Below are 25,904 nucleotides of genomic sequence, written 5' to 3' on the forward strand. Positions count from 1 at the left end.
CCTGTCGTGGGGTGGGGGGAGGGCAGAGGGATAGCATTAGGAGATATACCTAATGTAAATGATGAGTTAATGATTGCAGCACACCAACATGGCACATGTATACATATGTAACAAACCTGCACGTTGTGCACATGTACCCTAAAACTTAAAAGTATAATTAAAAAATAAATAAATTTAAAAAAAAAACAGAAAAAAATAAAATGTATATTTTAAACTTTAAAAGGAAATATAGTCTCATTTCAATCTTATCTATACTACTTATGTTACATATTTTACTCTATAAAATACATACAGTATGAGTTGTACACATCGTTTTGTAAGAAGGAAAAAAAAAACTTTGCCTATCAGAATAAAATGAGATCTGTGGGAAGGATCATTTCCTGGGAAGTGGAATCACTGAGAGAGAAACTGAAGAACTGATATGGAAAGGATGAGTCATGAAGCTATCAGGATAGACTTTTTGTTCTTATGGTATCCTAACTTTGTTGAGCATTTGGAAAACACTGTTCATATAAACATATTTGTGTCAGCACTGACTCACTGCACTTTTTGGCAAGCCATTTAGACCTTTCAACTTTAAAGACATAATACTGAAGGTATACATTCCATCAGAGGACTCATATTAAACCTCTTGCAGAAAGGCTTTATCTCAAACTGCATTACCTTAAATTTCTATATATTTCCTTCATATATTCCTCTGAATCATAAGGCATTATCATATTTCACAAATGAAGGCACTCTATGAAATGCCCAATGCCAAAGACAATAGCATAATGAAGACTACGCTTTCTTATACTGCAACGATGCACATTCCGCTATCTGAAAGTATATTTACATCCCCCACCTCAACTGTATCACAGCCAATTTGACCTCAGAGCTCCTTCACAGCTGTACCAAAGTGGCTAATGTGAACAACTTTGGTTAATTTTTCCTTTGAGCCTTTATAAAAGATAAAGCTTTTTATCATAAAATTAAGAATGCATTGTCCAAAAATTTATAGAGAGAAAAAAACCTACCCATAACGTCATCACCTTAACACATTTTTTTTCTTTTTTTTTTTTTTGAGACAGAGCCTCACTCTGTGGCTCAGACAGGAGTGCAGTGGTGCAATCTCAGCTGACTGTACCCTCTGCCTCCTGGGTTCAAATGATTCTCCTGCCTCAGCCTCCTGAGGAGCTGGGATTACAAGCGTGTATCACCACACCCAGCTAATATTTGTATTTTTAGTAGACATGGGATTTCTCTATGTTACCTAGGCTGGTCTTGAACTCCTGACCTCAAGTTACCCACCCACCTCGTCCTCCCAAAGTGCTGAAATTAGAGGTGTGAGCCATCGTGCCCAGCCTTAACACATTATTATACTTTTTACTTCTCATTCAGCCTGAAAAAAGTGCCAGTAATATTTTTAAACCAAATTGTTCACTAACTTTCCCCTTTCTCTTCCCTGCCTACCACCCCACCCTCGTTTCAGAAAATGTTGAGTCAGAGAGGGATAAAATTTAGAAAGACCCCTATTTAGGCTGGTTCTTTCTAGCAGTCTGAGATATTTGCAAAGTGGAATTATCCCCAGAATGCCTATTTCCTGGCCCCATCTACTCATCTTTTGCTTGTACTGTTCTCAAGTGAAATATTCTTCACTCTTCCCCTCATCTAAGCTTTCAAAGCCAGAACACATCCAGTCTCTTCCCTCTTATCCCTGGTTGCTGATTTCTAAGCTAAGTCTATGCCTCCAAGTCAGTAATTTTCACTCCTAGCTGCCTTTTGGAATCATCTAATGCTTTTTACAAATTAGATGCTCTGGCCTTCTACCAGACTGAGAATCATAATCTCTAGGACTGAAGTCAAAACCCTGCAAGATTTTTCTAAAATCTCTCCAAGTAATTCAGAAGATCCTAAGGGTTGGAAACCATTGTTCTAGTAATTACAATTCTCCTGGTCATGTCTTGCTAGTTTTATCTTTCTTTCTTTTTCTTTTTCTTTTTTTTTTTTTTTTTTTTGAGACGGAGTCACCCAGACTGAAGTGCAGTGGCATAATCTCTGCTTACTGCAACCTCCGCCTCCCGGGATCGAGCGATTCTCCTGCCTCAGCCTCCTGAGGAGCTGGGATTACAGGCACACGCCACCACACCCGGCTAATTTTTGTTTTTAGTAGAGACAAGGTTTCACCATGTTGGTCAGGTTGGTCTCAAATTCCTGACATCGTGATCTGCCCACCTCAGCCTCCCAAAGTGCTGAGATTACAAGCCTGAGTCACCGCACCCAGCCCATCTTTCATTCTTTTACCGCCCCCTCAGGTGTTTGAAAGAATAAAGCTCACATAAGATTTATCTATTTGGTTTCTTGCTTAATTTATTATTGCTCTGGAAACGCTGGCCTCTCTCAGTCTCTCTGCCTAATTTATGTTTCCTTTTTAGTATCATCCCTGAACATGTTTTAATAATTTCAACTTTTATTCTTGATTCAGGCAGTACCTATGCAGGTTTGTTACATGGATATATTGTGTGATGCTGAGGCTTGGGGTACAATTGATTCTGTCACCCAGGTAGTAAGCTTAGTTTTTCAACTATTGGTGGAAAACTATTGGTTTTTCAACCCTTTCCCCTCTCTTTCTCTCCCCTCTCAAGCAGTCCCCAGTGTCTGTTGTTGCTATCTTTATGTTCATGAGTACCCAATGTTTAGCTCCCACTTATAAATGAAAACATGTGGCATTTGGTCCAGCAATCCCATTACTGTGTATATATCTAAAAAATATATAAATTGTTCACCCAAAAAGACACATGTACTTGTATGTTCATCACAGCACTATTCACAATTGCAAAACATGGAATCAAGCTAGGTGTCAATCAAAGATGGACTGGATAAAGAAAATGTGGTACATATACACCACGGAATACTACACAGCCATAAAAAAAAAAAAAAGAATGAAATCATGTCCTTTGCAGTAACACGGATGCAGCTGGAGGCCATTATTTTAAACAAATCAGCACAGGAACATCTCTGAACTTTCCGTCAGCCTCCCCAAATCCTCTTACAGTGATCATTCTCAAGCCTTAATGTACACCAAAATTACCCAGATGGCTTGTTAAAACACACATTTCTAGGCTGCACCCCCAAATGCATAATGTAGTAATTCTGAGAATCTGTATTTCTAACAAGTTTCCAGGTGATGCTGATGTACCTGGTCAGGCGACCACACTTAGAAATATCAGTTATAGATTTCCTAATGAACCCCATATTTTGTGCATCAATCACCTGGCAACTTGATGCAGTTCAGGGACCCCTTTCCTCCCCAAAATAATTATAAATCTTCCTTCATGATCCACTTCTAAATCACAATACGCATTTGCACTTAGAGGTAATTAAATCTGGCCGGGCACCATGGCTCACACCTGTAATCTCAGCACTTTGGGAAGCCAAGGTGGGTGGATCACCTGAGGTCAGGAGTTAAAAACTAGCCTGGCCAACATGGTGAAATCCCATCTCTACCAACAAATTAGCTGGGCATGGTGGCAGGTGCCTGTAATCCAGCTACTAGGGAGGCTGAAACAGTAGAATTGTTTGAACCCGAGAAGTAGAGGTTTCAGGGAGCCAAGATCATGCCACCGTACTCCAGCCTGGGCAACAAGAATGAAACACCATCTCAAAAAAAAAAAAAAGAAAAAAGAAAAAAGGTAAATAAATCCAATAAACCCTGATTAAAATGTTTGAGTGCCTACTATGAGAAAAACATGGCCTGATTACTAAAAACCACACTGATTTTTCATAATACATGTTAGGATTATTGAGGTACATTTTCTTGTTAGTACATACAAACATATAACCCCAATTTGGGAAGGGAATAGCTCTACTCTCAAAATGATGGATGTGATAGTTAATTTTATGTGTCAGCTTGACTGGGTTAAGGGATGCCCAGACAGCTGGAAAACATTATTCCTAGGTGTGTCTTTGAGGGTGTTTCTAGAAGATATTAACATTTGAGTCAGGAGACTGAGTAAAGAAGACTGCCCTCATCAGTGTGGGTGGGCAGCATCCAATACATTGAGGGCCTGAATAAAACAAAAGGGCAGAGGAAGAGTGAACTGGCTCTGCTTGAGCTGGGACATCCATCTTCTCCTGCCCTTGGACATCTGCATTCCTGGTTCTCCAGCCTTCAGACTCAGACTAAGACTTACCCCATTGGCTCCCCTGGTTCTCAGGCCTTCGGGTTTGGACTGGAACCACACCACCAGCTTGCAGAGGGCAGATCATGGGTCTTAGCCTCCATAATCACAAGCCAGTTCCTCATGATTAAATCTTTCATATATCTATATATTTCAGCTGGTGGAAAAGTAATTGCAGTTTTTCCCATTACTTTTAATATCCTATCAGTTCTGTTTTTCTAGAGAACCCTAATACAATGAGATCCTTCGATGAGGACATGCTAAACTCCAATTTATGATTGCCTTTGTTTAATTCTTACTGAGCTTAATTCCTTACATTTTAGTAATAAATTATATTTTCGTTTTATGTGGGTTAATTTTGTCTCTTTAACCAGAATGTAAGTTTTCCAAGGACAAGTCTCTGTGTTATACTTTTTAATACCCCATCTAATACTGCTGACCACATGACAAGCAAGCACTCAGTCCTTATTGGCTAACTCATTCATTCATCACTTCCCAATATGTATTTCCTAAACCAGGGTTCAAAACAGGACCATGAATTGCAAAAACGTCCACGTTGGCCAACAGAAAAACAGATTTCCAAACTAACTGAATGATTTGCATTTTAGTCATTCTTCTAGAGTATGCATGCTTTTTCCTTCCCTCTTTTTACCCAGATAACTGAAATCTGACTGTACTATGATGAATAAAGAGGAAAAGTTAGCAATAGTAAGCTGGAATCAGAAACAAAATCAAAATTACCAATAAATGCCAAAATTTCCAGGAATAGAAGAGGTAGAAGTTGAAAACTGTAATTTTTCTTTATCCTCCGATAGATGTCACTAATAATTCCTTTGTGGACATCAAAACTGGATTAAATTTGAGAGGTAAGAGGGAAATTGAACAAAAATCAAACATTCAAGTAACATACCCATTGGGCTTATATGTTCACTTGTGACTATCAAAAATGTTATTAAATCACAGCCAGTCAATCAAGCCAGACTCAAAATGACTATCAGCTCTCACACAAATTCTATACTGTTACTGCCAAATTATTCTAGCTTTTATTTTCATAAACATTTTACCCAATTCTATATTTTCTGAATTGTGACAATTATTTAACAAGAACTCATAAAGATACATAATGCTATCACCTCATCATTCCATGGTTCAGAGGCTCTCTGAGTTTGTTCTTAACTACCCAATGTTCCCCAGCCATTGCTCCTCTCCAACAAAACCACTACACAATCCCAGGCTTCCATTCTTCCCTTTTCATGGTGTCACTAGTATGTTCTTACAACAGGGGGAGAAGAAATAGCAGGTGGAAATAGCAGTGGAAATAGCAAGGTTCAAGAAAAAAAGAAATGGATCACACCATTAGTACCAGTTTTTGGCATTCAGGAGCTAAAAACTCTGCAATTCCATTCTTACAACCCATTTGGAGCTCATTTCAAAAAGAAGTCAAACTTCACTAATCTTTCTGAAAACTAGAATAGATAACGATAGCAAAATTGAGCTGTTATTGAAATAAAATAGAAAATATGCTAAATGAACAATTTAGGCCTTAGTTAAAAAAAAAATTTAGATAAGATTGATGGATATCAACATCACATGCTCTTCAAAAAAAAAAAGTGATCCTTAAACAAAAGACCCACCCCATGAATGGCATCCTATCTTGTGACAACTTGTTAGTGGAAAATAAAATTTATTCATCTCTTTTCTAGATATAATTTTCATAATCATTTATCCAGATATTCATTTTTATACTTTTTGTCAATACCTAAATACTATTTAAGATGCATTTATAAAGCTCAGTCTTTTCAAACGAACAGCATTTTAGACACACAGAACCCTTACTAATGACCAATGATCTATGACCCATATTTAAAGAACCACCTTTGTCTTTTTTTTTTTAATCCTCCAAAACAATTACAGTAACAAAAAACTGGAATAGCCTGCCAGAGAAAATTCAGAAACTATAAGTGCCACCAAATATTTGAGCAAAACAGAGTAAATGAATAATTTGAAAAAAAGGTTTCTCAACCTTGACACCATTGACACTTTAGGCCAGATAATTCTTTGTTATAGGAGACTGTCCTGTGCATTGTAGGATGTTTAGTGATATCCCTAATCCCTATTAGATGCCAGTGGTACCATTTCACCTCCCACTTGTCACAACCAAAAATATCTCCAGACATTGCCAAATAGCCCTCTGGGAGGGGGACAAAATAATCTTTGAATGAGAGCTACTACTGTAAAGTGGTAAGAAGAGAAAGCCCAAAGTTAGACATTCACTGAAAGAAGTTCTATGACTCTGCAGCCTCATTGAATCATCGATTTGTTTTTATGCATTATCTTAAAGTTTTTCCCAAGTTTCACATTTTCTCAATGAAATAATTTCTTCAAGTACAAATGACACTCCAGGGACAAGAAGACACATTTATTTTACCGCCCAATTATTTTCTTAAAAAAGCTTGATGTTTGATAAAATAAAACAAACTTTTAGTACCATAGAAATCTTTCAACATGTACAATGACATATTATTACTATGTACAACTTCAAAAACAAATGCTTCCAGCTCCAAGTAAACTGATGTTGAACATCCTGCCTCTATTTCAGCTGTACAAAATTTCCTGGATGGCCAATAGTCTCCTTGGCTTGGAAAAAAATTATATAAATAAGACCTTCAATGAGTTGGAAATCATAAAAATGCTATCTGCAGTTCAGTCATCTGGATCTTGGGAAGTGTGCGACAGCTGTAGGAGTTCAACAAGCAAAATAAAACCCTGTGGATATTTAAACTTCGGTTGTCCAAGAGGTCTTGTAGGTTCACAGTTGGTCTATCAAAAATAAAAGCTATTCCTATTGTGGCAAACAAAACTTGGTATCTGGTTCAAATACCATTTTTCACCAGCTCATGAACTCCATTCTCATCGATGATTAGAGGTGCATGGAATTCTTTATCTGCCACATAACTTTCTAATCCCTAAAAAGAAGATTGAAATGAAACACAATTAGAAAATCTGCACTTGTCATGCAATGCTGGACTTGCTATAATGATGATTTAAAGCACAAATGCCAAAAAAGGTTGAGATGTAGAATATAAAAGTCAAAATCTATTTAATATACATTTTAGAGTAGACTTAATGACTGACTTGTAAAAGCATAAAACAAAAATATAAAAAGAAAATTACTCTGATTATCATTTCTACAGTTAATAAGATGATAATCATTTTTCCTACAATCATCTCTCACAAAATTAACTTTTTTTTTTTTGAGACGGAGTCGTCTCACCCCTCTGCTCACTGCAACCTCCACCTCCCAGGTTCAAGCAATTCTCGTGCCTCAGCCTCCTGAGTAGGTGGGACTACGGGCGCCTGCCACCATACCCATCTAATTTTTTGTATTTTTCAGTAGAGACAGGGTTTCATCATGTTGGCCAGGCTGGTCTCGAACTCCTGACCTCAAATGATCTACCTGCCTTGGCCTCCCAAAGTGCTGGGATTACAGGCATGAGCCAGCACAAGCGGCCAATAGAGTTAACTTTCTAAGCAAGAAAGTTGTCTCTAATGCTACAACAAAGCAATACAAAGATCTCCAGGAAAAATATTACATAATTAAAAGAGTAGAGACCTCTAAATCCCCAAGTTTTAAAAGTGACAGTACTAAGTACATGAACAAGCTAGACTCCTTGAAAGAAAAGTTACATTGCATTTTTAAAAAGCCAGATGATTTATCTAAAAAACAAGGGTGATTATATATTTTTCAAAAGCCTACTGCATTTCAATGAGTGGGTGAAATGGACTAGCTATTGTAGATGTCTGTAAATGGCAACTAACTCACTTATGGAATAGATGCAAAGCCATAACAGGAATTCTCAAAGAGAAGAATTCAGAACAAATGCAGCTTCTCAGCTTGTTCCCAGGAAGAGCTCCTCAGGGCAGGACTATCAGAAAATGCTGCATCTTCTCTAAGGGCATCCCTACTTAAACATAAAACAATGCCAGAATTCTACTTTTTAAAAAAGTTTTATTGCTTTTTTCTGTTATTTTTTTTAATTTATAAAGACAAGGTCTCACTATATTGCCCAGGCTGGTCTCAAACTCCTGAGCTCAAGCAACCCTCTTGCCTCGGCCTCCCAAAGTACTGGGATTACAGGAGTGAGCCACTGTGCCCAACTTTATTTCATTTTTAATTGACAATAATTGTATATATTTTTGAGACACAATGTGATGATGCAATACATGTATACACTGTAGAATAATCAAATAAGGCCAATTAACATACCTATCACCTCAAATACTTATCCTTTCTTTGTGGTGAGAACATTTAAAATCCACCTTTTCGTTATTTTGAAATATACAAAGCTTTGCAAAAAAATAGAGGAAAAAGTAAAGGAGACTTACTTCTCCAGCATAGGAGATAAGAGGAGAGATTTCACACTGGATTGGTACATCATTGGCATCCTTCAAGCTAAGAAAAAAGACAAATGTGTATTAAAGATTTTGCTTCCCATGTTACTTGCCGGAGCAAAAGTACAAACCATCAACTTTCCTCTGAGAAGCTTACAGATAACAATTCTTCCAGTTAAACAAATGGAACAGATGCTACCCTGATGATCACTAAATTCCCTGAGGATTAAGTTAATATGAAATTCTCAGGTCAGAAGGACACTATTTGGGGCAAGTGCCAATAATTATGGGTAGCTCTTTACAGCACTTCATAGTTTTTATACACTGTCCCCTTACCTACATTTCATTTTTTACCATTTCCAAGTTTCAATTTGATAAAAAGGCAACTACTTACTAGGTATATACTATATGCCAAGCCCAGTGCTAGGTGCTCTGGAGCCTTCATATTGCATTTTAATTCTCACCACTACCTTGGTACTACTAAGGCTGACAAACATTCTAAAGCTGTACTCTCCAATACAGAAGCCAATAGCCACACAGGGCTACTTAAACTTAGTTAAAATTTATTTAAAATTCAAAATTCAGTTTCTCGGTCATAATAATCACACTTCAAGTGTTCAGAAGCCATGAATGCTCAATGACTACAAAATTGGACAACAAAGATATGCAACATTTCCTTCACTGCAGAAAGTTCTATCGGACAATTAAATTATTTCCCAGTACATGTTTTTCTGTACATCCCAAATATTCTAGATTAACTGAGCTGATTTATTCAGTATGTTTCAAAGTACTTCTCTGTTACCAAAAGTCCCTTTCTAAAGAGCTAAGGCAGAAGGCACTCAAGCAAAGGCAAGGTCAAAGTCCCTATTTGCTTCATCTAGGTCACAACCTAACATTTATAGCAATGAATTTCTAAGTTATCTAACACAAAAGTCAATAAATAGTCAATGCATTTGCAGTCATCAGACTTCTTTGTTACTTGCCGCTTCAAGAATCTTACCAATAAGACACAGGGCACAAAAATATTAGTCTCTTGTCAAACCATAGCTCTTTCTTTTCTTTCCCTAAGTACATAGTCTCAAACTTTGCTGGAGTGAATAAAAATCAGAGGGCTTCTGAGTTCAGCTACAGGTCAACCTTTCTCTAGCATTCAAAGCACTCTCTATCCTACTTCAACTTACCTATTCTGAGACTCTCCACTCAAATCAGACCAGTCACACTCTTTGGATTATTCCAAGTCATTCTCAATTATGGTCCCATAAAAACCATACTCATCCTCCAAGATTTGGCTCAAGCCCCAATCTTCTCTTGACCACTGCATTTCATAGTAATTGTCCCCATCCATTTATTCATATAAAAAATAAATGTGGCTGGGCGCAGTGGCACACGCCTGTAATCTTAACACTTTGGGAGGCCAAGGCAGGTAGATTACCTCAGGTCAGGAGTTCAAGACCAGACTGGCCAACATGGTGAAACCCCGTCTCTAGTAAAAATACAAAAAATTAGCTGGGTGTGGAGGCGAGCATCTGTAATCCCAGCTACTCAGGAGGCTGAGGCAGGAGAATCGCTTGAGCCTGGGAGGCGAAGGTTGCAATGAGCTGAGATTGCTCCACTGCACTCCAGCCTGGGCGACTGAGGAAGACACTATCTCAAAAATAATAACAACAATAATAAATAAAAAATAAATGTATTAGACACCTGCTAAGTCACTGCCTCCTAAAGTTATTATTGCTATAGCACATATTTGGCACATAATCACATACTGTCTGAAAATTTACTTAACTTTTATGTATGTGCATCTTGAACATCCCAGTAGGCTGTAAGAAGTGACTTATTTCTCTTGTATAAGATACTTCAGCACCTAGAATACTAATAGCACCTATAAACCTGTGAGCAGGCCTACCAATGCTTGTTGTCTGAACAAATAACACTATGAAAATAGACAGATGACAAACTAATGAAGGAAAAAGAGGAGGTATAGTAGGGCACACACCTCTCTACATACGTGCCAGATTCTACCACAAGAGCTCAAGAGGTCTAGTCCAGACCTTCCAGGGCAACTCAAAGTCATACAAAACCAAATGAATTTTGAGTAGGCATGCCAAGGAAAAAATGAGGGCCCACCCATTAATAAGATGTATATAGCCCAGTCCCACCTAAACCCCTGAAGGATTCAGTGTAGCAGGAACAGAAGGTGGTTTTGAACCCAAGAAACACATATACAGCTGGCCTTAATATATATAACTTCCATTCTACTACCACAAAGATACCCCAAGAAACTAAGGTGTCAACTTTAGCAAACAAAACTGGATGCCCTGAAGGAGGGAAAACAGAAGCTACCATCACCAAATGTAAAATCTCAGGATATAGGCAAATTAGCCCAATATACCAACTGCCCCACAATTCTTTAGCCATGCATCCTTTTGGTAGCTAACACTATTCAGTAAGCATTAAGGTGAGAAATAAAAATAATAGTGAGTCAAAACTCAGCATGGCTGTTTCCATTCTTTCAGAATACTCCTAGCTGCTTCTTCCCTCTTTTACATAATATACTTTCTTTTCATCTCTCACTATTACATGATTTTCTTCAGCTGTGTAAGTTCATCCTTTGGTGCTAAGGATTATGCAGGAACTCTTTTTCAGTGCATGGTATCATTTAAAGCCAAACTTTGATTTCACTTTAATTATTCTACAAACGACTAAAATGAAGAAAACTGGGTGATGGGGGGTATTAAATAAAAGAGTAAGAATAATGTTTAAAGCTTTTTGTATCTTAACTAAGATAGCTAGATGCTGTCTTCAGTTATATAATTAAGAATCTATTACACTCTTAGGTTAAAAGCTACAGTTCAATGACAAAAAAAATTTAGTCAAAGTTTTATTTTTTAAATATAAAAGCAGTTTGCTTCCATATATTAAAAATGGTGGATGAGACAGAAAGTGACAAAGGGATCTGCATCCCAGTTCTCAAGGCATGAGGGACAATAGCCATCTGTGGCAGCGGTCCCCAACCCCTGGGCCATGGACCAGTACTACTCTGTGGCCTGTTAGGACCTGGGCCACACAGCAGAAGATGAGCAGTGGGCAAGTGAGTAAAGCTTCGTCTGTATTTACATACGCTCCCCACCACTCACATTACTGCCTGAGCTCCATCTCCTGTCAGATCAGTGGCGGCAGTAGATTGTCATAAGAATGTGAACACTATTGTGAACTGCTCATGTAAGGGATCTAGGTTGTATGCTCCTCATGAGAATCTAATGCTTGATGATGTCTCCCATCATCCCCAAATGGAACCATTTAGTTGCAGGAAAACAAGCTCAGGGCTCCCACTGATTCTACATTACAGTGAGTTGTATAATTACGTCATTACAATGCAATAATAATAGAAATAAAGTGTACTATAAATGTAACGTGCTTGAATCATCCTGAAACCACCCTCACCATCCCAAGTCCATGGAAAATTTGTCTTCCACAAAGCCAGTCCCTGGTGCCAAAATAGGTTGGGGACCACTGATCTACAGCACCTATAAGAAATTGATCAGATCTTTGAGTCCACTTCCTTGTTTACAGAGTCACATCCCAGAAACATTGACACTCACAGGAATTTGGGCAGAGGAATGGCACAAACAGGAAAAAGCACTTGGGCAACATTGATGTCAGTGCTACTCTATTTCTGAGACAATTTCCATCTCCAGATCTTTTGCCCTACATATATTTCCCAAATTACCTTAAAAACTTTTTTTTTTTCTTTTTTGAGATGGAGTCTTACTCTGTCACCAAGGCTGGAGTACAATGGTACAATCTCAGCTCACTGCAACCTCTGCCTCCCAGGTTTAAGTGATTCTCCCGCCTGAGCCTCCTGAGTAGCTAGTTAACAAGCGTGCACTACCACACCAGCTAATTTTTGTATTTTTTTTTTTTTTTTTTTTTTGAGACAGAGTCTTGCTCTGTCGCCCAGGCTGGAGTGCAGTGGCCGGATCTCAGCTCACTGCAAGCTCCGCCTCCCGGGTTCACGCCATTCTCCTGCCTCAGCCTCCTGAGTACCTGGGACTACAGGCGCCCGCCACCACGCCCGGCTAGTTTTTTGTATTTTTTAGTAGAGACGGGGTTTCACCGTGTTAGCCAGGATGGTCTCGATCTCCTGACCTCATGATCCGCCTGTCTCAGCCTCCCAAAGTGCTGGGATTACAGGCTTGAGCCACCGCACCCGGCCAATTTTTGTATTTTTAGTAGAGAAGAGGTTTCACCATATTTGCCAGGCTGGTCTCCAACTCCTGACCTCAGAAAATCCACCTGCCTTGGCCTCCCAAAGTGCTGGGATTACAGGCGTGAGCCACCACACCCAACCTTAAAAACTTTAACTTTCAAAGTGTAACAATAACACCAAGCTGTCTCTTAAACTATAAAGATAACGGCTTTTCCAAACTCTGTCAGTACCCAGATGGGAGAGGATATGTGTTATTTCTAACTAAAAATGATCTGCATTAAGATTAAAAGACTCTTTAGAAGCAAGATAGTAACTGACTAAAATTAATTCAGTGACCAAAAAGGAGAGCTATTAGTGTGAGAATAAATCAACAGAACAGTTTTCACCATATCAAGGGCCATCAAACACAACAGGAACAATCAGCTTTTATACTGAGAGCATACACCCAATTCCACAAGACACATCTTCAGAATGGTATTTTTAATCCCATACAAGCTTATGTTAAAGGTGCAAAATGTGTTCTCCCTGACCTGCTCTGGATCTTATCTATCATCTAAAATTTGTCAGTTCCAGTTCTAACACCTGTGGTCAGATTCTTTAGTAAAGCATGCTCCCCATTTCCAGCATGCAACAAGATTCTGAGTTAGTGTTATCCAGAGAGATACCTGCCACCAAGTAAGCAGTGCACCCACACCAAAGCTTCAACCATCCTCCCTCCAGACCCCCAAAAGGCAGAGCACTAAACTACGATGCCAGTTAGTATGGAGGGAAGCACAGCCCCATCACCATGCACTGTAGGCAGGCTGGTATATTTACTTGTGATTGACATCAGCTGTGTTGGTCTCTGACTTCCCATTTGTAGCACTGCTATGTGGGAATAAATAAGCATTAATGGGAATGGAAGCAAATCAAACAATAACAATGAAATGGAGCTGCAAAATATACTTGATTGAATGGTATGTATTTATGGTAAATCATAAATTTGTCCCAGGAGACCAAAAGGGGGTAAAAAAAAATCAAAATAAAACTCAATGGCCAAAGATGAAACATGAGGACAACGTGACATGCCAAGAGCAAGCTTGTTGACCAATACAGAGCCCAAAAGTGACCTTGGACTGGGAGATGAAAGCTACCACTGCTGCTTCTTAGAAAACCAGTTATGTACTAGTAAATTCCAATGTGTTCTCTAACATTTTATTATTTTTTCTCGAGATGGAGTCTCACCCTGTCACCCAGGCTGGAGTGCAATGATACAGTCTCAGCTCACTGCAACTTCTCCCTCCTGGGTTCAAGCAATTCTCCTGCCTCAGCCGCCCAAGTAGCTGGGATACAGGCGTGTGCTACCATGCCCAGTTAATTTTGTAGATTTAGTAGAGTCAGGGTTTCACCATGTTGGCCAGGCTGGTCTTGAACTTCTGACCTCAAGTAATCACCTGCCTCAGTCTCCCAAAATACTGGGATTACAGGCATGAACCACCACACCCAGCCCAATATTTTAACATTTATTGAGGCATTCTTGCAGCCAGCCATCTTATCCGTTAGGAATATAAATTAAATGGCAGAATAATTTTTACATAAGTACGGATACACCAGATGATTCAGAAGGGGAAATTCTAGGTGCCAGTGAAGGTTTCATCATAAAATACAAGATTTAGGCTGAGCACAATAGCTCACACCTGTAATCCCAGCACTTTGGGTGGCCGACGCGGGTGTATTGTTTAAGCCCAGGAGGTGAAGTGAGCCAAGATCGTGCCACTGCACTCCAGCCTGGCTGACAGAGCAAGACCTTGTCTTAAAAACAAAAACGACTGGCCAGACATGGCAGCTCACGCCTGTAATCCCGGCACTTTGAGAGGCCAAAGCGGGTGGATCACCTGAGGTCAGGAGTTCCGGACAAGCCTGACCAACATGGTGGTATCCTGTCTCTACTAAAAATACAAAATTAGCCAGGCGTTATGGCAGGCAAGTGTAACCCCAGCTACTTGGGAGGCTGAGGCAGGAGACTCACGTGAACCCAGGAAGCAGAGGTTGCAGTGGGCAGAGATTGTGCCATTGCACTCCAGCCTGGGTGACAAGAGCAAAACTCTGGCTCCAAAAAACAAACAAACAAACAAACAAAAAAAACAGATTTAGCTGAAAAGTATTTTATCTTGGATTTAAATTGCTACAATACCTTCTTTTTTTAACTGCTCAAAACCAAGGCCATTTCTAAAGTATCAGTGAATGTAATTGATACTTACTTCTATTCTAGACATCTTCCTCAGTGATCTGAAAGTGCGACAGTGAAAACTGCCATGGGACTACAATTTGTAGGTAGCCTGGGGTTGGTGGGGCTATGAGTGGGTCTCACAGACAGTACTACTAATGGTAGTGAGGTCTGTTGGGCCCAGTGGCTCACGCGTGTCCCAGCAATTTGGGAGGCCAAGGTGGGCGGATCACAAGGTCAGGAGATCAACAGTACTCTGGCCAACAAGGTGAAAGCCCATCTCTAATAAAAATACAAAAATTAGCTGGGTGTAGTGGTGTGCACCTGTAGTCCCTGCTACTTGGGAGGCTGAGGTAGGAGAATCACTTGAACCCAGGAGGTGGAGGTTGCAGTGAGCTGAGATTGCGCCACTGCACTCCAGCCTGGTGAAAAACTGATACTCTGTCTCAAAAAAAAAAAAAAAATAGTAGTGAGGCCACAGATACATGGGCAGCAACAACCAATCCTCTGTGGCTGAAGGACTTGCCCTGGGGTACAGAGTGTTACCGATGGGCTTTAACCAATAGCACACCAAAAAAAAAAATCTTCTGATCGTTATTTAGTAGAAGTCTTTTTGCTGTCATGGTGGCATTGTTTCCAAAAAATAAAAATTAAAGAAAGAGATTTGAAAGACTCCTCATCACAAGAAAGTAAAACAATCATTCTCTTTGTAATAGGCAAAGCTAGTGTTATTTCACAACAGGAACTGTTCACACATTAACACTTTGTTTTTTAAAAAAGATCTAGGAATACAGAGAGAGAGCGGAAGTAGTCCAAGAGGAAAAGTCCAAGAAAGCATTCATACAAAAGAGAAAAGATACTGACTTACCGGGGAATTGCTGGAAGGCGAGAGCCATTTTCATCTATGAAGTGGCCCCCTGCATTAAGGACCCAGCAATGATGAAGGGACATCAAAGCATGCCTTGCAGTAGTAGGGTTGTCCTTCCCATTCTGACTGTCAGCATTCTTTAGTGGGGAAAACTCATCTTCCCGTAATACTTCATACACCACAAACTTCCTAGAGCGAAACCATATAAAGACCTCTTTATTATGAAACTGCATACACAGCTTCTAACCCCTTAATATAGCTAAGCCTTTGGTCTTCAACAACAGGCTTTCCTATTCCAATTTGAATAATGAATAAAATATTGCTCATCCTTGGACTAAAGAAAGTTGAAATTTTCTTTCTCAATGCAAAATGAGAAATCATTTCCCCCCTCAACTATAGAACAGTTCATCTTAAGTCAGAAATATTAGGAATCCTAATGTACAAAGATCACATTAGTGCCTGTTCCGGGGGAAAAAAAAAAAAAAAAAACAGGCAAAAAAGATGATTTAGAAATGGAAAGATTAATTTCATTTTATTTATTTATGGTTTTTTTTTGAGACAGAGTCTCACTCTGTCACCCAGGCTGGACTGCAGTGGTGCAATCTCAGCTCACTGCAACCTCCATCTCCTGGGTTCAAGAGATTCTCTCACTTCAGCCTTCTGAGTAACTGGGACTTCAGGCATGCACCACCACGCCCGGCTAATTTTTGTACTGTTAGTAGAGCCAGGGTTTCACCATGTTGCTCAGGCTGGTCTCCAACTCCTTGGCCTCAAGTCATCAACCCGCCTCAGCCTCCCAAACTGCTGGAATTACAGGCATGAGCCACCACACATTAATTTTATACAGATTATTTGTCTTCCTCATTTTTGCACTCATCAAATTCTGAGACAAGCATCTCAACATCAAATGTGATCTTCATAGAAAGCTATATAATCTAAAAACATGTTTACTAAAACATTTATTCACAGGGCAGTAAGAAGATATCCTAAATACAAAACAGGTCAATTCTTTATCTTAACCTTTTCAGTTTCTCATCCAAAATAAACGACTTTAACAACTTTACAGGAAACCAAGGCAGGGCACAGTGGCTCAAGCCTGTAATCCCAGCACTTTGCGCAACCGAGATGGGACAATCACTTGAGGCTGCGAGTTTGAGACCCGCCTGCTCAACATAGGAAGAACCCATCTCACTTAATAAATATATACATATGAAAAAAAAACTTTATAGGAGCCAGAAACTAGTTGATTAAAAAAAAATGTTGTACTCATAGGCAACTCAGATCACACTCCTGGTTTTATTCTAGAGAACCATAATGAATCTAGACTGCATACTCACAATCAAAATGCCATGTGAGATATGTGCTATCAAATGTTTCCTTAGGCATGAAAACAGTTTCATGCCTAAGAGAGTGAAAAGCAGCATTTTAAGACACTTATTTAACCTTACTGGTACTATTCAAAGCATACTTTGCAAACTGGAAGATGTCAAAGACAAATTTTTCCATCTTTATTCCATTGGGTTTGTCTGGCTTAACTAAATGTCCTTGGGTATCCACATAAGGAATCTTCTTTTGAGCCACATGGTGCTGCAACTGAGGTTCATAAACACTAAGAAGAAGGAGGAGAAAAGATATAATCATGTTTCAGATTTAAAATGCCAGAAAATCTTATAACACTCAGGAGCAAATGTGTCAACAACCAATACTAAGATTTTCAAAGTGAAGAGCATTTAAGTTTCAGTTCATATTTAAATAGTAAATGAATAGCTTTCCCCGAATAATCTATTTTTTAAAAAAATCAAATAACGGTCTCCACTAAAACTGTGTACGTATGCATTAAAACTGTATTCATTACAAATGCCTTAAAACTGTATACGTGTACATTAAAAAAATGCATTAAGTTACTATGGATGAAACAAAAACACAGCTACAAATGGCATAGAATGGGAAATATTCTGGAACTGGAGTTGATATTCTAAAGTAAGGCGTATTAACTTTTTAAAAAGTAGACAGTCATCTTGAATGTCTAAAAGCTAAGTGAAATTGATAGTGAGAATGTCCTTCATTTAAAAGTACGGTGGGATAAAATAGCTCTTATTTTATCCTTTGTAGCACTACCCACTGATTTTCATGCAGATGTCAAGTTCTTTCTTTATTCTTTAGCACACTAGTTTCTAAATGCCAGCTTGGGAATCAGCTGAATTAGAACTCTGAGGACAGCTTCCTAAAAATACAGATGCCCCGAACCCACCTCCTGAAATTCTAATTTAGTTGGGGTAGGGTGAGTATCTGTATTTTTAAAAAGCTCACAGTTGTGGTAAAGAAAGTTTCATTTCTTATTCTTTGCTTCAACAGAACCTAGCACATAGTTGGGGTGGGAAGGTGAGAAGGGAGAAATGCTTTGGCCTCCCATTAATGTGCTGGGGAATGGGCTCCGATGATTCCCACCTTACAACACATCTTACTAAAAGCAATCACAACATGAGATACATGTCCATTTGATAAGTGATCCTCGGGAAAGATGAATTCTGTGGGATATGGATTTAGGGTATCTGCGTCCCTCTCAAGTGTCTTAGTTTCTGATTAACAATAAATATAATTTTAAAAGGCCCCCATCTTGCCCATACTTGACAACATCTCTCAGAAATGGTACAGTGAAGAAATGGTTGGCAATGTTCCCCGCATTGAACAGCAGTCGTCCATCTGAGCTTCGTTTTTGAGCTGTTGCCAGGGAAATCTCACTATATTCTACCACCTGGTAAACTCCATCCACTCGGCAAACCACTCCAACTGGTTCTGTAGGGTTCGTTTTTTCCACCACCTGTCCACCAAAGAAAGACAACAGTAGAGGAAGAAATGGAATTAAATGTTTCTTTGGAGATTTGCCATTGTCAAAGATGATATTTACAACTTTGCTTACACTAAAAGGTATAAAGCCAAGAAGAATCTTTAACTTTAGACAATCAACTATCCATCTTTATATACCTTGACAGGCATTTTCCAACCGGAAATGAGGTACATTATTTCCTTCCTACTTATCACCTAACTAAACCATGGGCTAGAAATTCCATCATATATATATATATATATATATATATCTAGCACAGAGTAAATCACATTGGACTGGGAATAACTAAATCAGGAGTCAACATTCCCCATGTATCTTGTACTTTTTGTTTAATTTATCCTTAACCACACTCAATTACTTTGATAATAAACAAAATGAAATTTCTCTGGGATTCACAAGACAAAAGACCTAAGTTAGGTATTTTTGTCTCTCATTTTCTATTGCCCAATATTTCATTTGAAAATAACATTTCTTTAATTTTCATTAGTGAATATGGCATTTTTCTTGTTTTTCAGGGACCTGAGTAGCAGGTAAAGGGGTTTAGGGCAGGCAGGTCACTAGCCTCCCACTCCAACTTTAATCAGAAAACCCAACCATATTTATCTGTTTTGTGTACTCAATTTTGTTTGAAATAAGTGATTCTATATTTCAAAAAATTAATTTTGAAAACCAGTGATGTGACAATTTATCAAAGGCTCTGGGCTGATGGGGAGCTGAGAAAAGAGGGCATACTAAAATCAGAGGGAAAATGTAAGAATATGTAATTTTTAAAAACCTCACAGGTGATTTTGGTGTGCCACCACACTAATCCCACACATCACTGACTTAAGTGTTTACAAGAAAATTATAAAAGAACTATATACAATAAACTAATATAAAATCAAGGTTCAGATGAGATAAATATCCAACCAAAGAATCAAACAATAAAAAATATTTGTCAACCTAGGCAACAAAGTGAAACCCTGGTCTCTATTTAAAAAATAAAAAAATTAGCCAGGCGTGGTGGCATGCTGGAGTCTCAGCTACTAGGGAGGCTGAGGCAAGAGGATCACCTGAGTCTGGGGAGGTTGAGGCTACAGTGAAACGTGATTGCACCACTGCACTCCACTCCAGCCTGGGCAACAGAGTAAGACCCTGTCTCAAAAATACATATTTATTTGAAGGTATTGTTTTATTTGTCCTATCCAATTATCAATTCAGCATGCTTCAAAATATGTTTAAAACTCTGTCCCCACTTTGACAAGTCTATCCTAAGTGGACATGAAATTATATTAATAAAGTTAAAACTTTTCTTCAACAACTGATTTCTTAAAATAAATACAGTCAGTAGCAGTCTCGTCCAGAAAACTAAAGGCACTATTGAGAACTTCATTTACACAGCAATTAGAGATATAGGCACTGAGTCTAGCTGGGTGAGGCAGAGCTGCTGGATAAGTAAGCCTGCTGTGTGGTTCACTGTTTGCCACCCTGAAAGGAACACAGTTCTTAATGAAAAGAAACTTTCTACCAAGGAATTAGATTAAACTGAAGGGGAACATTATGCAGCAAATCATTTAAATCAATCAGGGGCCTATTTATAATTCTTATCTACCAACCCATCACCACCTCTTACTTCATGTACTTTACCTACAGCGGGTATCTTACTAGGCAGGGAATTTGAGATAGATTCCCCTTATTCTCATTTTTTTTTTTTTTTTAACACACACAGGTTTATTTTCCAATCACTGCTATATACACCTACTCCCAACCAGCCATAAAAATAAAAATATGTATATTCACATTTTACATTTCCCAAAGGTTTACTTCTATGGCAGCTATTAACCTCCAAATATTATAAAAGTCTACATTACAGAAGAAAGTATTTGTAAACTGCATGAAGTGGGAATCAATTTATATTATACAGAAAAGATACAAAGCATAGACCGGGTGTGGTAGCTCACACCTGTAATCTCAGCACTTTGGGAAGCTGAGGTGGGTAGATCACCTGAGGTCAGGAGTTCAAGACCAGCCTGGCCAACATGGTGAAACCCCATCTCTACAGAAAATTTAAAACAAAATTAGCCAGGAATAGTGGCAGGCACTGTAATCCCAGCAATTCGGGAGGCTGAGGCAGAAGAATCACTTGAACCTGGGAGGCGGAGATTGCAGTGAGCCAAGATTGCGCCATTGCACTCCAGCTTGGACAAAAAGAGAAAGACTCCATCTCAAAAAAAAAAAAAAAACACACACAAAGACAAGATATACAGTATAAACTTAAAAGGTTTACTCATTATTTCATAAGTTTAATCCAGAAAAACTGAGTCCAGGGCCGGGCGCAGTGGCTCACGCCTATAATCCCAGCACTCCAGGAGGCCAAGGCAGGTGGATCACTTGAGATCTGGAGTTAAGAGACCAGCCTGGCCAACGTGGTAAATTAGCCAGGTGTGGTGGCACATGCCTGTAATCCCAGCTACTTGGGAGGCTGAGCAGGAGGATCACTTGAACCCCGTAGGCAGAGGTTGCAGTGAGCTGAAAGAAAAGCTGAGTACAAAATAACACTTTAACCTCAGAGTTACTATAATTGCTTTACAAAATGATCTTCAATTAACAATGGTTCCTGCCTTTTTAACTTTGCACTTTTGCAAATTACCTCACTGTTTCAGTCTTTTCTCATGTTCCTCACTCCATAAAAAATACTTAATGCACCAAGACAGGGGCCTATTAAAGTACTATAGGCCAGGCACAATGGCTCACACCTGTAATCCCAGCAATTTGGAAGGCTCAGGCAGGCATATCGCTTGAGCCCAGGATTTCGAGACCAGCCTGGGCAACATAGCAAAACCCCATCTCTACGAAAAAGACAAAAATTAGCCAGGCATGGTGCCGGGTGCCTGTAGTCCCAGCTACTCAGGAGGCTGAGGTGAGAGGATCACCTGAACCCAGGAGGTCGAGGCTGCACTGAAGCCATGATAATGCCACTGCACACCAGCCTGGGTGGCAGAGTGAGACCCTGTCTCAAAATAAATAAATACAATAAAAATAAAGTACTGCAAATAATTCTACTACCACAGTATGAATCATCCCCTAACTTACGTGTTTTAAAACACATATTCTAACGCTTTGATTTTCTTATTTTAAAAGGGCAGGGGAGCAATTACATAAACGGCTTCTAACATTTCTAAAAGATTTTAATATATGCCAGTCTAGTTATATTTTGGTTCCATCTGAATATGTACTTATTCATTCACTGAGTGACTACTACATTACATGCCAGACACAGGACTAAACAGTGAGAGTCTTTGCAAGGAAGATTCAGTCTGGATTTACCCTACAGAGCCCACAGGTAATGGAGAGGAGTGACAACACTTGCATCTTTGCGTGATTAGTGTACTCACAAAAGTTAGCACACCAGTTTAAAGATTTTTGAGCTGTCAGCAAAACTTAACTAATCTAAAGAGTATGGTTCTATAATGTAATGTAATATAAGACTAGGAAGTTGGGAAACACGAACTCTAATTGTGGCTCTGCTAATGTGATAAAGAACCTTGAGCCTGGGTCTTATAAAGTACTAGAACTCTGGCCGGGTGCGTTGGCTCATGCCTGTAATCCCAGCAAAAGGCCAAAGCGGGCAGATCACCTGAGGTCAGAATTTCAAGGCCAGCCTGGGCAACATAACAAAACCCTGTCTCTACTAAAAATACAAAAAGACCCAAAAAAATTAACCAGGCATGGTGGTGCATTTTCGTGGTACCAGCTACTACAGAGGCTGAGGCAGGAGAATTGCTTGAGCCTGGAGGCAGAAGTTGCAGTGAGCCAAGATCACATCACTGCACTCCAGCCTAGGCACCAGAGCCAGACCCTATCAAATAAATAAATAAACAAACAAACAAAGTACTAGAACTCAGGATTCTCATTTCTGAGATCAAACAGGTTGACCAGATGATCTCTGGGGTCCCTTCCAGGTTGAACACTCTCTGATTGCATAAAGTTTAAATTGGTTCTGAAGCTCTTAACAGTAAAATTTTAAGTTTCTATTTTAGAAAAAACGAGTGACACCGGCCGGGCACAGTGGTTCACGCCTGTAATCCCAGCATTTTGGGAGGCCGAGGCAGGTGGATCATGAGGTCAGGCGTTCGAGACCAGCCTGGCCAACATAGTGAAACCCCGTCTCTACTGAAAATACAAAAAAATTAGCTGGGTCTGGTGGTGAGTGCCTATAATCCCAGCTACTCAGGAGGCTGAGGCAGGAGAACTGCTTGAACCTGGGAGGCGGAGGTTGCAGTGAGCTGAGATCATGCCACTGCACTCCAGCCCAGGCGACAGTGCAAGACTCCGTCTCAAAAAAAAAAAAAATAGAGTGACACCAAGTGGAAGGCATGTGCCTATAATCCCAGCTACTGGGGAGGGTGAGGCAGGATAATCACTTGAACCCAGGAGGCAGAGGTTGCAGTGAGCCGAGATCCTGCCACTGCACTCCAGCCTGGATGACACAGTGAGTCTGTGGCTCGAAAAAAAAAAAAAAAAAAAAAAATACAGTTCAGATACTCACAGGGTATACAGAAGTCTTAAATAAATGAACTAAACCAACTCTTATTTTCAGAGTCCAGAGGAGGCTTATTAGGTCCATCAGCTTAATCTCTCAAAACTTGTATCAGTAAATTTAAGATTTCAGCTTCAGATATGACTTTGCATAAAATTTCTAGATTAACTTTGAGAGAAATCACTTCTTTGGCAGATCTTCTTTTTAAATACAGATATTTCAAAATACTTTGAAATCTAATTTGTTTTTGTCAGAAGTCTATACAGTTACTGCTTTTGGTAGAAAGGTCTTCCCTTTGCATCACAATTGTAAAATTATTCTAATTTTCTTCTAATACCTTTATGGTTTCATTTTAAAATACTTAACTGTAATTCACCTAAAATTAATATTTGTATGAACTTTGACAGAGAGATCTTACCTTATTGTTAGCCAGTTATTTCATTCATTTCCTCCACTGATTTGAAATACCATATTTTATAAAATGTGTTCTTATACATACACAGATGTGTTTCTGACTGACCTACATTATTTTCATTAATCTGTCATTCTATTTTGGTTCTAGTACCACACTCTTTTAATTTACAATTCATTTTAATGCTTGATAGATTGTCTTTGGCCCCCTTTCCTCACTTATCTTCATCCTTTTTCAACATTTTCCTGGCCACCTTTACATGTTTATTCTAAACTTTGCAATCATTCTGTCAAGTGTCCCCAAAATAGTCTCACTGTGATTTTGACTGGATTGTATTACACTGTTTTTGATGAGAATAGATACCTTTACAGACTTCTAGTAATGTTTATATCAATATTTTTAAGTCTTCCAAAGTGTTTTTAAAGGTTTGCATGTTTGCTGTCTATTTTATTTCTAGCTATAATACATATTTTTTTGCTACCATAAAGACATATCATCTATACAACAAAAAACATGTTGAAAAGTATAATGCCAAGAACAGAATCATTACATATCATTACAAACCTCCCTCCAACTTAGTACCAGTCTGTGTGTGGTCATTCAAGAAAGTATTTATCTCTTTAATTGTCCTTATGCCCAACTTACCTATTTCCAAATTATTCGAAAGAACATCATGATACCTTGTCACCTGACTTAGGAAGTCTAAATCTGTTATTTCTACCACATTTTCCTTTCCTACTCCAATAACTTTGTCACAGGAAAAAAGTTGGGTTAAAAGTTCTGATTGAACACAATTTGGTATTAATGAATCCAACCCAGGTCTAGTGATGACCACTTTCCCAAGTACTTATAAATCCTCCTCACATACGTTAAACTCTTACCTGTGATTGATAAGTATACAACATTACTTCTAGAATCAAGTCTTGCCCATTTAAGGAAAAAAGTAGGTGTGGGACCGTTTAGTTACCTTAGAGAGATAAATGGTTCTAAAATATTCAAATCACCCTAATAAACTTGGTTTGAATTCTGGAATGCATATATGACAGAGAAAGACCATCAAAAGCCTCACCACAGTTGAGAAAGGCATTACCTTTGCTCCACAGTCTGCTCCTTTCTGAATGCAAAATCCAATGAACCGTGGGTCTGCCACTTTTACTAATATGTTGTCAACACAATAGACATGAATGCTCCAAATGCCCCTTTGCTCCATATCCTCCACAATATTCTGGGCTGCAAGTGCCCGATAAAGACCACCATTCCCATCTGAAAAACAAAATAGCTCATTGGTAGCACATCAAAATCCATTATAAAGGCAACATAAAGATTGTTTCCAAACTAGGGTCAAGATCCCTAAAAACCAATTCGCTTTACAAAGGCAAGAAAAGTGAATATCCGTAAGGAAGGAATCAGGTGTCAAAAAATTAAACTATAGGATTTTGAAGGTTACTTAGCATTAAGTATCCAGAGAATAACACTATCAATGTAAGATCAGGCAACCCCAAAAACCGTATCTTTCTTTTTAACTCAGCCCCTTTTAGTAATATATTGTTTGATATAAAATCCTTTATCAGGCAATGATTATTTCATATCAAGCTTTATTAACATTTGTATGATATAAGTTAGCTCTGTATTTATAACTCTGACGCTAACAATTTCACCCATGTCAAAAATAAAAATATGTAAGTATTTTATATCAAATCGTGCTAAAAAATAGACTTATATGAAGGCCTAAGGTGATTTAAACTAGATATAAATAAAGCCCCTTGTTTCTCCATCTATTTACAATGTTGCTTTAATGTACTTTGTCCAATAACAACCTTAGCCACAGCTTAAGTGATGAAAAATTAGACAATTTCACAAAATACAGCTAAGAATAGTAACTCTTCCATTAACCAAAAGAATTAAGATGAAATAAAAGCCTACATCTAGAGAGCACCACTGTTAATACCATTAATTTCTTTTCAGCCTTTCCTCCAAGTACAGATTCACATAAATATAAATCTGTCAGTAGGTCTATTTTTATAGATTGACGTTGTACTCAAGGTCACTGAATGTGGCTACACAGGCAATACACTGTCCCATTCTAGTAGGTCCCATTAACAAACCACGATGTGCATGCACTATCTGGAACTGTGCAAAGCAGTGGCCCTAATCATAGACTGTATGTAGTTTTTCATTTTGCATTCCCTTACTTAACCTACTGAAATAATGTTTATCATTTAATGCCACCAATTATTTTAATGCTATTTTTTTTTTTTTTTTTTGAGACGGAGTCTCGCTCTGTCGCCCGGG

General features: G+C 38.7%; 1 protein-coding gene across 3 annotated transcripts in view; it reads right to left on the bottom strand.

Annotated features, from left to right (window-relative positions):
- Positions 1-6,557: 6,557 nt before the first annotated feature.
- UAP1 (UDP-N-acetylglucosamine pyrophosphorylase 1) overlaps positions 6,558-25,904 on the bottom strand; it is a 33,805-nt gene continuing 14,458 nt past the window's right edge. The window contains exons 4-10 of one of the 3 annotated variants that reach the window (XM_011952966.1): positions 24,703-24,875; positions 18,461-18,654; positions 17,302-17,442; positions 15,834-16,022; positions 13,576-13,623; positions 8,547-8,613; positions 6,558-7,126 (exon numbers count right to left, since the gene is read on the bottom strand). In XM_011952966.1, the coding sequence (XP_011808356.1) occupies positions 7,034-7,126; positions 8,547-8,613; positions 13,576-13,623; positions 15,834-16,022; positions 17,302-17,442; positions 18,461-18,654; positions 24,703-24,875 (905 nt within the window). In that variant the 3' untranslated portion in view covers positions 6,558-7,033. Of the gene's footprint in view, positions 7,127-8,546; positions 8,614-13,575; positions 13,627-15,833; positions 16,023-17,301; positions 17,443-18,460; positions 18,655-24,702; positions 24,876-25,904 lie in introns of all 3 variants that reach the window. The other 2 variants (XM_011952965.1, XM_011952967.1) reach the window with 2 other exon arrangements.

This window comes from Colobus angolensis, unplaced genomic scaffold (genome assembly GCF_000951035.1).
Source record: "Colobus angolensis palliatus isolate OR3802 unplaced genomic scaffold, Cang.pa_1.0 Scaffold354, whole genome shotgun sequence".
NCBI classification, from domain to species: Eukaryota; Metazoa; Chordata; class Mammalia; order Primates; family Cercopithecidae; genus Colobus; species Colobus angolensis.